The following is a 13661-nucleotide window of genomic DNA, read 5'->3' on the forward strand; positions in this document are numbered from 1 at the left end:
ACCTGCTTCTTCAGAATAACTATACCTAATTATGTACCAGTACTAATGAGATCAAATCCATTCTTCCATAGTTGTTTAATAAATGTGTTTTCCAGCTAAAATTTTATATTCCATAGTTCAGCCTAAATAAAATTTTTGCAGCTGAGCTTGGCAAATAAATGATAGGAAACACTGGAACTTGTGGAAACACTGATTAAATTTAAAGATATCCACTGTCATCTGGGCCTTTTAATATGTCCAGGATATAAGTGTTATTTAATGTAGCGTTAGCACTTACATATAATGAAAAGAAAACCAGTTAAGATTGTGTTAGCATCTCTGTTTGGATTTGCTAAGAGAACTTTTTACCTGTATTCTAACAGCAGAGCTAATATTTATGATATTAAGAGGTTTCTGCATCTGAGGTCAGTGAAACATGACTGTACAGATTGTAATTTTTCGTTTAGTTTAGGGCCTTTTGATTCTTTAAAAGGAAAATAAAGCTAACCAATTAACCCCTGACAGGAGGTTCGTTAGAAGCTGTGTAATCCCTTGCCAAGCCTTTTGTATAACCAAACTAGTCTAGTACTAAGGATTTACACAGCTTAAGCTGAACGCTGGAGGAGGCCTTTAAGTAAGAACATTTGTTCAATTTTAAGACATCTTACGTTATCTAAAGAGAGACTGTGCTGGTATAGGCTACACGGCAATACACAGATCTGTATACTTTGCCTGTCAATAATAGAAACTAGTGATGTTTATTGTCTGGGTTGCTGATTCCTTTGGTGAATGGATTAGACTAGCCCAATTCAGCGATTATGCTGTGGCGTGTATTTCTCTGGGGCGGGGGAGAAGGGGGCATGTGTGCAGAGGATGCTGGTTTCTGCTCATACATTGGTGCAAATCAGGAGTCAGTTTAAATCAGCAGAGTTACAAAGATGTAAAAACAGAACGTGAGCACAATAGGCACAAGGGCTCTCTGTATTATCTATCAACATTACAGATGAAGAATGGAAGAGATGATTGCATGCGCACTGTACTCTGTGAAAGATGGGAAATACCCCAAGGTAGCTACTTGTGGCTGCCTTATTCATAATGCAGTCCTGTTCATTAACAAAATAATAAAAGTGTAACAAATAGTCATTGAAGAGCTGTTTGATGGAATGTCCTGAAAAAAGACATTATTTTTGGAAATGCAAAATGTACATTGATCTTGGAGCATATATTTCAGTTTGTGCTCCTTCCTTTTACATGATAAAATGTTATAAAGTGATTCAGTGGACATGAATGAGTGCTGTATTTTTATATTCCATTTGTACATGAGTTTATCATCACTGTTATTTTATGCTGTGAACATATTTTAAATTTGATAAATGTGAATATGATTATTTCTGTAGAAATGAATCACTTATTGAGCCAAACAGGACTGAATGAAAATTCCCGTTGTAGTGTTTATATATGTGTCTGTATATATATGTGTGTGTGTGTATTTTTAGAGAGAACTACATTTTTCCAGGTTTTTCTGCAGTAAACAAAAATATAGTGATTTCACTATTTAAAAACATGCATGCCGTAATTTTAAAATGAGTATTTATTTTATTCTGAGATATGCTTTCTAAACAATCGTGCTGCTTTACCCATAAGTGCTTCTTTGCATGGCACATGCAGTATATCCTGGATCTAATAGTTGATGACATCCATTTCCAAAAACTGCAGTATCTTGTTTGCCGTACAGATGACTTACCAGGGTCATGAGGTGAAGCTTGAGTCATTCATGGCATTTTTCCTTCAGGCCTGATGGAATAGGAACTGTAACTGTGGAAGAGAAAGAACGTTTTGAAGAAATCAAGGAGCGGCTCCGCTTGCTTCTGGAGAATCAGATCACCCATTTTAGGTAAAGGCAGAGGCTCCTGGTTTAAAGGGAGAGAGGATGCATTTCCTCAAGACTCCATCCCATAAAAGATGAGTCTTTTAGATTTCAAAGGCTGCAGCTTATTATAATTCTGCATAAGTAATAGGCACAGTGTAAACTAACTTGGTACATTAGGGTGCCAAAACTTGCAGCTGCAGAAGACATGAATATGTTCATAGCTGATAAACAGAAGGCTTGACCTTTTAAAGGTATTTCAACTCAATTTGCCCATGTAGGCACAGCAACAAGGAGGGGACTCATATTTGGCAGTTAAATAATTCTAAGCAAATAATTAAAGACCCTGTGTTCTTATTTCTTCCTCCTTCCTATCCCCTTCTCCTTAACGCATTCTGCTATCTACTGCCATCTCTTCCTAGTCCAAACAAAGACAGGGGTTTTTTTCATGGATGGTTTAATTTTGGGAATAATGGATATCACCAACCTCAAAAAAGGGAGGTGAGTTGCCGCCTTTCAAACCAGCCTTTTCATACAGTGGTCAGCCCCAGTTCTCAAGAAGAGAGGTGATGTAACTCTCGATGCAAACTCAATGCCATGACCACTCTTAGCTGCAACTCTCAACAATAAAATAGTCAGCTGAACCAATTAGTTATGGCCTGTGATTATGATGAGATCACTAATTTCCAGTCTTGAAATAACTGGTCCTTTCCTTGTCAGTGCCCTTTTATTGCACGGAGATAATATGTAACTGCTCCTGATAGATGTAGCCACTCTCCCTCCCAGCTGACAGCCAGATTTCATAAAGTGGCAGATCTACCAGCCCTTACTAGTAGTTTTCCCTGTGATTGAAGCATAGGGATATATCCTCCGGAGCACATTATGGAAAATATTTCTGAGATTTCCTAACAATCTCACTGAGGCACTGATCAAAATTACTCTTTCAGGCCTTGATCCAGTCTCTTGGGCCCACATGGCACCACCTGAAGGGTAGGGGCCTAATTCAGGGAAGCGAGAACAAAGCCCTTGCCCCACCACCCAGTCTTTCTTTACAGATCACTCTTAAGCTTATTGGTATGTTTGCCCAGGTGCATTTGAGTTAATCTTTACAATTGGGTGTTTTTCTAGGTATTGCTTTCCATTTGGCCGACCCGAAGGTGCGTTGAAAGCTACTCTATCCCTGCTGGAAAGGGTAAGCAACACAATAACAAAGGCAGGTTAAAATTCCTTGTCATATTCAATCATACAGTAGAGTTTACATGGCAATTAGATTTATGCATAGGTATACACACAAATTGAATTAGATAACGTTACAGTATCTGTTTGGTCATGGGCATGAGTAGATTTTTGGTGGTGTCATTACACCCTGTAATGCGATGTACAGAGAATTCTAAATATTATGAATTATGGGTCTAATTCTCTATTCAGTTAGACTAGTTTTGTGTCCCAAGATGATGCAAACTAAGGAACGAGGATTCAATGGAATTATACTGGCATAAAACTGGTGTAACGGGGTAATGAATCAGACCCTTTAAATGTAATGTTGAAAACTTGTTTAAATGAATAACGGTTCTAAAAAGCTTTATGTCACTGAATAAAGTAGTTGCTTGCAGAAATAGTACATGAATTAACTCTGCAGTGACATCTTTGGTCGGGTCATCGGTGGGGTCTGAACCTATGACTTCTGGATCTAAAAGTATGAGTCTCTGCTGCTTGATCAAAGGGATCAAGTGCAGTAGGACTTTTAAACTTTACTATGTAGGCTGGCCACTAGAGGTGAGCCACATAGAGAAAGGTAGCCACACTGGGTTAGTGTTGGGTATGCATGTGTTTTGTCGAACAAACAAAAAAAGATCAATGATGTGTGTGCCACAACAAATCAGTTTTTCTTTTGTCTAGGTTCTGATGAAAGACATAGTTACTCCTGTCCCTCAAGAGGAGGTAAAAACAGTCATCCGTAAATGCTTGGAGCAAGCTGCTTTAGTCAACTATACTAGACTATCAGAGTATGCCAAAATTGAAGGTAAGGCAATTACTTTATGGTGTTAAAATGTTACTATGTTTCTGTATGGAAACTATGGCTAACAGTTATTTAAAACAATGAATTAACTATTTATTTGCTTGACAATAATACTGAAGTCAAAGGGAATATGGAATTGGCTAGGAAATGTATTTGTGGTGTTTGTTTTTTAAGAATTAAGAGCAGAGGATAGCGAAATATTTCCTTTTCTAGGAAAAAGAGATGAAATGGTTAACAGAATCATAGCTTCTTCTGAGCACTAGCACGTTTGGTACAGCATTCTTACTTGTGTCTTTGTTTAAAAAAAGTGAGAAATACATGGGATGTCATGTTCGTAGCTGAAAAGGATAATGCTGCTAAAAGCTTGAGACAGTGGAGTTCAGGGAACAATCAAAATATAAGAAGCTAAGAAATGTTTTATCTCTGCTTGTGTGTAGCCAACTTAAAATGTCTTTTTCTGGGATGTGTTTCACTGTCTTTGCTTTGTGAGTAGTGGAAGTCATCAGTTGATCCCATTCTTGCATCAGATTACATTCTTGTCACTCTAAATCCAGCATAGCTGATATTATTGACCTTTTAAGTTATGGAGGAATAATAACTGGTGACCAGAGACACATGCAGCCATCAAAAAGACATTTTAAAACTTGCTGGAGGATATGAGTTTTGTTGGAGCTCGATGATCAGCTAGTTCTTTACATGTTAATCCAATTTCATTGTTACCTTGTTGGCTGCTATACAGCAATTTGAAACTCCTACACAACTTTACAAGTGCTTGTAACTGAAAGCTGTAGGTTCAAAAAGAATTGTTTTACTCTGGATTTTGGTCTTCTGTTGTGTGTGAAATATAAAGCTTTATTAAAGCTAGATTCACATTGTACGCCTCTAAGACATTACTGAAAGAAAAAAAATCACCCTCTGATTTGTTCCTAGCCCTTGTTTACACGAGGACCTGGGTTATTACATGTCAAATTTTCTAGGTTCTGTTGATATGATATGTCCTCTCTTTTTCTATTTTTTCTGTCTGACAATGCAAATTGTGTACCAGTGGTAATGAATTCATTGTTATGCATCCAGTGAGAAACACTTAAGAATTGGGCACTAAAAGGATGTTTATCAACTCTTGACTTGGTAATGAGTGGCAAAAATAGAGAAGGATTGAAGGTTTAATAAGCACTGTATTATCAGGCAATTTATCGAAGTACTCAACTTCACAGGATATGTTAATTGGTGTATTCTGTAAAATGCAATGTTGAAATAGACTTGACGACGGAGAAGGACTCAGAATCAAAAAGCAACTTTTGTTTTGATGGATGCTTCTACCAAATGCTGGCTTCCCTAGGTCTCTGTGTAAATATCACTAACCTGTTGGTAAGATTTGCTCTCTTCTTTCAGATTAATCTATGCAAAAACAAACTTTATGATCTGTAAGTAAAAATGCATTCACTTCCAAAGTAGAACAGTTAGTATGTACTTTCCTTTTGTGCCTCAATTCTTCTTGGTTGTGTTAATTATCTGCCCTCTTTTTCGCACTGTGACTTTTAGGTCTGGGAATACTTTGAAGCAACAAACTTTTTTTTTTCCAGCTACTTTTTCAGAGAAATACTTCATTCCACACTACCTGCTCTCCTCTGCTTCTCTCCTTCCTTATTCGTGATTGGCCACAGCCACTTTTCTATATTGTCTCTATAAAAGTGGTTGTGACACCAATTTCAAAGCATGCTGGGATTGTTAATTCAAACAACCCAACATCCGCCAGCTGCATGCATCAGGTTTTCACTCATGAGCATAGTCCACTACAAGCTAAAATACTTTCTAAAAAAAAGTTATCTACATGTGATGCATTTCTCTATACAAATATGATTTTGACATTAAAAAGCTTCTATTTGAATATCCAAACATTTAAGAAATACTTATAACAGCTGAGGAAATATCGGTCACAGCACTTCCTGAGGCTATGTTTATGAAGAAATACCTGTAAAAGCCTTAGATACTGAAGGCTAAAATCCTTAGTATCTTGGAGCCTTAAATCAATAGAATTCTATTTCCCTTTATTCATGATGTTTTGATCATTATATTCTTGCAAACAGTTCAAAATAAACCTTTAGAATCATGGTCGCAACCTCTTTTGTGACTCATGGGCATGCTGAATGGTTAATCCAGTAGATCTCCAATTTTAAATCTCCTTTTTTTCTTTTATCCTGTGTGTATCCCAAAATACTCTACAGCTATTTTCCTTTTAAGCTAATGTAAAGTTTTCCTCTGACCTATGACCTATAACCTCTTTACCTCTGACCTAAGCCTCTTGCATGCCCAAATCCTCTTTTATAGGGAAAAAGAGAGAAATGTATGAGCATCCTGTCTTCTGCTTGGCCTCTCAAGTGATGGATTTAACCATTCGTGAGTACCTACCACCCTCCTCTCCATGCTGTCTTCACTCTTTCTGTTTTCATTACTTCAAGAAAATCCAGATCCAAACCAACTCACTTTCCTTGCTTCAAGTCTTTTAGCATTGGCTTGTCTGTTGCTTCTGTCTGTGAAACCCAGTGTGAGAAGTCCAGTCACTTATTATCAGCCTAAAACAGGTTAGACAATTAAGCCATTTGTTTGTGATAAACTCAGATTGTCTGTAAGTTTTTTCAGTTATTCTTTATGTCTGTGACCTGAATGCATTTTTACTTTGCTTCTGTGTAACCCCAATTTGTAAAGTGCTTTTGTCACTGGTACACAATCAAAAGGTAGCAGCTACACTGGGGAACAATGAGCTAGAGGTCAGATAAAGGACATTTGGAAAAAGCTGTCCCTTTTCCTGTGTATAAGATCTTTAAACAATCCTGTGTATAAGATCATATGAAGCTGTCCTTTCTCTGTACATCAGATCTTACATGTCTTCTGTCTGTTATCTCTCAAGCAGAAATGCTTTCCTTGTTCTCTTTCTAGATTTTATTTATTCTTTTACACCAAGCTCTGGGTGGAACATACGAACTTGTTGCTTGGTGAGCTCTTGTATGTTCTCAGAGCTTAGCTCACTAAGTTTACTGATTTTCTATTTGTGCAGCATTTTCTTTCACCTCTGTGAAAGGAGTCTTTTTTGGTGATACCATGCTTCTTGGTGGTGGGAGTCACTGGGCAACTATTTTCTTTTCAAATGTCATATATCACACATAACTGGGGGGCATTTTGGTCCACTTGCTCATTAATCCTGCATATCTGTTCTTGTTTCTCTCTCTTCTCTCCTTGTTGCTCTCTCTCTTTCATATAGAGAATCAAAAGGATGCAGGTGAACAATTGTATATGTATTATAAATTGCTAGGACTGTTGAGTTATATTTATCTTTGTTTTCTTTTCATAGCTCCTTAAGATATGTACTCCTGTAGACTGAAGATGGAGTTGCAATAATACTTAAGGAGTTAATTTGTGCTGTCTCAACATACATACTATCTTTTACTTCTCCCTTAAGATATAGTGTAGAGCAGAAGTATTTTATAGTGAAGGTACAACATAATAGGGAGGTTTATTTATAGTGAAGAGAAAGTTTCTTGTTTTCCAAAGGAACTAAAACAAATTTTTGGCAGAAAAAAGTTTGGATGATTTGGCCTTTAATGTCAATCACCTAATAAGCACATTTATAACTAAACTAATCTTCATTTTTGTTTTTCATATCTTCTGTTTTATGCCCTATTTGGGAGAAAATGGTTTATTTGTTAATGTGTAACTAACACTACGGTTAGACAGAAGTCGTGTTTGTCTTTTTTGTTGGTAACATGTTGGTAACATGTAATGAAACAAGAGTGCAGGTCAGATAAATACCATTAAGATGGACTTGTCAGTAGCGATTCTGGAGTTGTAACATGCCAATATGTTCATTACTGTTACATACCAGGGCCCTTAGTTTGAAAGGTCTTGAGATCTGAACTGTTAGGGTTTTTTTCTAAATCATTATTTATGTGTTGTGAAAAAGGATACACTTGATTTCAAAACCTGTTTCTAAAAAGAAATTGGTTTTAAAAAGAAATACAGCATCTTGGGCCAAGTTCTGCTCTGTGCTCCGGGGGTGCCTCTTTCACTAATAGCATTAGGAGTGATCACTCTGTAATTTGTCCGAGTATCTTTTCATTTTTTGTTATAGTTGTGGTATTGATAAAAGGCGCTAGTAATAACAAAAATTAATTGTTCAGAAAACAAAGCATGGATTTTCTCTTTAAATAAGTCCACAAGAAGCACCCTAGAAAAAGTAGTATATAATATTTTCAGGTGCACCCATAACAAATAATCACATTGGATTTAATTGAGCATGGATCCAAGTGTATCAGTAAAATAAGGACAATGGCCATCATCTTTTTAGGACCAGACACAGACTTATGACATGGTTAACATCAAGGAAATTAGGTAGGGCATTTCAGAGGGTCCCATTTACCTAAAACACACAGGTTTACGTTGTATGAACCCAGCGAAGGACACACGGAGTCAAATCCTATTTCCCTTATGGAACCCTGACCTATTTTGACTAAATTGGGGCCAAATGTGAATGCTACTGCTCTAAATGTTGTTTCTTTCTCTCAAGCAAGAATAAAATTGAGTTACTGAAAATAGCTACATAACCACCACCCCCGACATCACCCCCATGCATTTCCTGACTCCTTCCCAAAGTGCATCTAGCCTTTCCTCTTCCCTTTAGAAATAATGCGTGGTTTTAAATAGAACATTAAAGAGAATAATATGCTAAAACAATTCAGGATTAATAATCTGTGTTAATTATTAATAAGACAAAAACTACTAACACTCAGATTAAGGCGTGCAAAGCCCTGGAAGGGTTTCCCTCTGGCCGTTTACAGAAATTGAGAATTCATTGTTTCTTTAGAAAAAAATTGCTGCAGACTAGCATCCCAGGGGTACAGGAATTGTGAAATGCAGAGCAGTCATCAAAAAAGTGCTGAGGATTTAAAGGGCCCGATTGTCATTTACACCATGACCATGTGACACTGCTGTCATGGTGTAAAAGTGACTTTATTGCAAATGCAAATCTAGCCCAGGGTTTTTAGATTGTTTTACTTGGCAATTAATAGTTTACAATAAACTTACTTCTCCCGTTTTTTTGGACACTGTACTCGTATAATTCTGTTTGGATTTGATCTTTGGTATTTGGCTCTTCTGAGGAGGACAGTGAAGGTGAGAAAAGGAGGGGAGCAGGGGGCAGCAGCAAATGACAACAGGTGTGTTTGATGCAGATGTAGCAGGAGAATGAGATGTGGGCATAAATGAGGCAGTTAAAGGTCAGACGCAGTGTAACAGCACAGCCTGGTCCAATGCACTATAAATGCTTCGCCATAAAAGGGGAATAGGCTCCTGTTAACCTCACCCTCTCCCCTCTATCCTTCTCTTGTCCGAGGAAGCAAGGTTCCAACGAATGGGTTCTTCATTGTGTCTACAGTATGCAAACAGACGCCCCCACTGCCTAGACCAGTCCCTGTCAATGAGTGACACGTATTGCTAATGGTCCCTGCAAACCAGACTCCTGTGCTGGCTCACCTCCATAGCAGTAGCAACAGTCAATCAGCACAAAACCGTTCCTGCCGCTGTTGGTGATCAGCTGAAGCTCAAAGCACATGGGGCTGGGAGAGGATTGGCACCAGCCCAAATGGTGCCAAGAGCAGGGAGCACCCTTTTTGTGTCCCATTCCCCACCATGTGGAGCAGAGGGGGAGCCAGCGGTGACCCCAAAAGAGCACTCAAACTGCCCAGTCAGAGCATCTTGGTGGAGAGGAAGAGGCTCCTCAGGGCAGCCAAGAAGAGAAATGAGCAACATAGAGAGACAGGCAGCTCTACTCTTCCTTCCCCCAATCCAACAAGATCCCCGAGGCATCACCCCCTGCCAGTCCCGTCAAGCCCCCATTCCCATGACCAGAGCAGGTGTTTCTTTTGCTTTCCACTGTTGAGCAGGAGCGGAATAGCATTTGTGCTAAATCGAGGACTCAGTGTTCCAAAGAGCTGTGTGGACTTTCTGCTGTCATGGCTCCTGTTTATCTGCACACGGGATTACTGTTCAGAGCTGAGCCAATACAAATGTCTTCCGTTCCCAGTGAGCTTGATCCAAAGTTAATAGAAAGGCTGCCATTAGCTTTAATGGACGTTGGTTCTCGTCCTAAGACTTGAGACAACATGTAAATGGGTGACTCTTATCGGCAGCCTCTGGTCAGCCTTTGCCAGGGTTCTTGACAGCAGCATTGTATCCTTGAACTAACAGGTTGATTCCTGGAGGCCTCCTATCTCCAAGCCACAAACCAACACCAATTTATAATCCAGCTCCTAATATATATTTTTTACTCAAAATATGCTGTCTCCATGCAGCAGAAGAAACCCAATCCCCTCCACCACTGTTTTTGTGTCTATTGTTTATTCTTTAGGGGTATGTCTACACTACCCGCCAGATCGGCAGACAGCGATTGATCCAGCACGGGTCGATTTATCGCGTCTAGTCTAGACCCAATAAAATGATTCCCGAGCGCTCTCCCATCGACTCCTGTACTCCACCTCCATGAGAGGCCCAGGCGGAGTCGACAGGGGAGTGGCAGCAGTCGACTCACCGCGGTGAAGACACCACGGTAAGTCGATCTAAGTACGTCGACTTCAGCTACATTATTCATATATCTGAAGTTGCGTAACTTAGATCGATACCAGCCCTAGTGTAGACCAGCCCTAAGACCCTCACTAATCACTTAGAGGAATCCCATTAAAGCCTTTCCCCACTGTTTAATGTCACTGGATTATCCCCTGTGCAGAGGGCAGCCATGGCTAGTGATGAGAGGTCAATGGTTCCAAGCCTCACCAAGTGAATCCCATCTCTTCTTCAGAACAGCCTTGTGACAGAAGCTGTGCTTCTCTCCAGCAGCATCATGGGGAGAGCGAGAGAGCAGCAGAGCCTCAGGCTGGCCAAAAGTTTTCCATACAACTATTTTATGATGGAAAACTGGATTTTCAACTACATGCATTTTTTTGTGTGAAAAGTGTCCACTTTCCACAAAATTTTCTTTTCCATACACACACGCAGCCCCCAGAACTGACACGTTTTCACATTTCAGTCAAAGCCAAAGTACTTCAGATCAGATATTCTGCTATCGTGACCCTTGGGATCTGTAGTTCAATTTCCTCATGTACCCATTCTCCTTATGGGCTGGGCTCATATGTCTCCCACGATGCACCCCCTCCCCCACCAATCAGGGAGACTGTGGAGCATCATGTGAAATGTAGTCTGAACAAGGGGCCTGGCCTATAGAAGAGAATGGGGGCATGAATCACCCAAACTTATAACTCCCACAATGCACTCTGGTGGCATTTCAGAACCAAACTCTTTCCGTTTTTGTTCAGAATACTTAATATTTTTATGTTTTCCCCCAAAAAGTAAAGATTTTCAGAGGAGAAGGATAACAAAATTTCTGATCAGCTCTTCAGCAGACAGTGGCTGCTGGTTGAGGGGAGAAGTATTTGGAAACATCTAGTTCCTACAATGCAACACCCTAGGATGTGGTCAGGGGTGGGAAGGTTGGTAGCCTCTAGCCCCTGAGATACCTCCAAACTCTCAGGAGTAGCAGGGGCCCAGAACTGAGGCAGAGGGAGGGATGAGCAGGGCAAGCCTGTGATTTCAAGGGGCTAGCAAGGAGTTGAAAGGGGTGCAGGACCCACGAGTAGGGAGTGGTTGGGGCTTGCCTACTCGTTTTCTAGAGCAGTGGAGGTAGGAATTACACCAGGAGCTATTGGGGCTAGGGCAGGATGCATTTATCAGTGCGGGGAGGAAAAGCCCCAAGTCATTTGGTCACTGATGTTATTTGGAAGTTCAGAATTGATTTTGTGTGGGGAGGGTGGGCTCAACAGTATATTTGTAGGGAAGTGAGGAGGAGATGTAATTGGCAGACGCTCCACTTCTTTGAGGCACCATCCAGCACTGACGAGGCTAAGCCCAAGGCCTAAGCACCACTTGAGTGCCACCTGAGTCCTCAAAATAGGGCGAGTGGCGCAGGGGCCTAGTGCTGACCCTAAACCTTGAGCTGCCTGTCCCCTTTCCTGAGCTTGCTCGTTGTATTCCTGCCATGTCACCAGAGAGAACCATATTCTGTGTATTGACAGGCGGATAGCAATGATTCCATAGCCTGCATGAATCGTGTTGGGGAGGAGGGCCAGACCACCCTGCGCTGAATGCATGGGGCCATCACAAGGGAGCCTGGCAGACCCCAAGCATTATTGGTCTCCACTAATGTGAATCCCAGAATGTCTCGCAGTTCAGTGCTCAGAGTCAAATGTGTAAGGCATTCGTTTGAGAGAAATCCGGCTGCTGAGAAGTACAGAAGAGGCCATTTTGCCAAACCCATTTTTTATCATTACAGCTGGAGGGGGGGAATAACATGCAATGATTTTTAACAAATATTAGCATTTTTAAATGAATTCCCTTCAGCCAGTCTCACTCCCCTCTGTAGTTGCTACATGATTCAGTTTTGCCGATATGGCTATTCCTGAGTCTCATACTTAAAAGTTTCACGCATAACCCACACACCTCTTGGGTGTGGTGTTCTGTCCCATCTAGTGGTACTGCGGCCACTTAGAGATTAACGAGTCTGCTGTACAGCCTTGGCCAAGTGCCAGCTGGCTTTTAGCTCATGCGTTTAGCTCCAGAGAGCCCAGATTCAATCCCAACAACCGGGATCTGTCAGTGTTACACATGCACAAATCCATCACCCTGCTTTGAAGGGTTTACCATCTCTAGGGAGTAGCACCCAAGAAATATTACAGAAAGTATGTACCCAAAACAATGGTGCCTTTTTTTACACTAGTTGCCATATACAGCATTCTGGGAGCAAACCCTGCAATCTTTACTCACCTAAGTAATTCATATTCTTACAAGTAGGCCAATTGCCAGACCAGGCCCTATAAGTTTCTTATTTGTCCAGCTAATAGCTGGGAGGCAACAATTTGCCAGATAGTGAGTGAGTAACACCTACCTGCTGCCTTTCTGTTAATAACTCAGATTTGTAAGTCAGTCGGACGCACATTAATGAACAATATAAAATATTTCTCATGTTAAAGCAAATTAATACTGGAATGGAATAAAAAAATAATGGGGAAGAAAAGCGTTGGGGGAAATCAAAGTGAAACTAAATCTGCCTCCCTGAAAAAAATTGCAGAAGTACTGTTGAATTTAGTGAACATTGTAATGTTAAAGCATCCAGAGCTGTTCTAGCAAATTACTGGTGCTAAATATTAACCCAAAAGTTTAAAGGAATCAAATGAGGTTGTACATATATAGCTGTTTGAGAGTCACATCCAGCAAAGCACTTAAGCTCATGTGTAACTTTACCTGAGTAGTGGCATTGAAAGTCATGAGACTACTTGTGTGCTTAAAGTTTAGCATGTGCTTAAGTGCTTTTTTGGATCAGGGCCAAAAAAAATTTTTAATTTCCTTACGTTACAATCATAGGGCCAGCAAAGACGGAAGTAACACAAAAAGTCTCAATCTAGAATAGAAGTAGTGATGAAATTTCTTCCTGCTGATCCAAAAGGTAAGAGAGACCAGTGCAGCTAAGCCATTCCCGGCTGCTGTGATGAGATTCTGGCCTTCCAGCCGCTGCTTTACTCAGACTTCAAGCAAAAGCCCAGGATTTAGCTCTTAAAAAGTAAAAGAAATAAAAGCATCGAACACTTGGTGACTCAGTGAGTTGTTTGACCCCATCATAATGAACCTGCCTTCATACATGGCACATTCCATCACGTGTTGCGATTGGGCATGGTCATATCTCCCCAAGAGAAGGCT

At 40.3% G+C, this 13661-nt stretch overlaps 1 protein-coding gene across 17 annotated transcripts in view; it reads left to right on the forward strand.

Annotated features, from left to right (window-relative positions):
* Positions 1 to 13661, forward strand: part of CADPS (calcium dependent secretion activator) — a 372967-nt gene that overhangs the window by 270144 nt on the left and 89162 nt on the right. For 5 of the 17 annotated variants that reach the window (XM_030571245.1, XM_030571256.1, XM_030571246.1 and 2 more), the window contains 5 exons: positions 1772 to 1873; positions 2975 to 3038; positions 3746 to 3869; positions 6195 to 6263; positions 7126 to 7143. In XM_030571245.1, the coding sequence (XP_030427105.1) occupies positions 1772 to 1873; positions 2975 to 3038; positions 3746 to 3869; positions 6195 to 6263; positions 7126 to 7143 (377 nt within the window). The remainder of the gene's footprint in view (positions 1 to 1771; positions 1874 to 2974; positions 3039 to 3745; positions 3870 to 6194; positions 6264 to 7125; positions 7144 to 13661) is intronic. The other 12 variants (XM_030571253.1, XM_030571260.1, XM_030571255.1 and 9 more) reach the window with 3 other exon arrangements.

The sequence above is a fragment of the Gopherus evgoodei genome, chromosome 7 (genome assembly GCF_007399415.2).
Source record: "Gopherus evgoodei ecotype Sinaloan lineage chromosome 7, rGopEvg1_v1.p, whole genome shotgun sequence".
NCBI lineage: Eukaryota > Metazoa > Chordata > Testudines > Testudinidae > Gopherus > Gopherus evgoodei.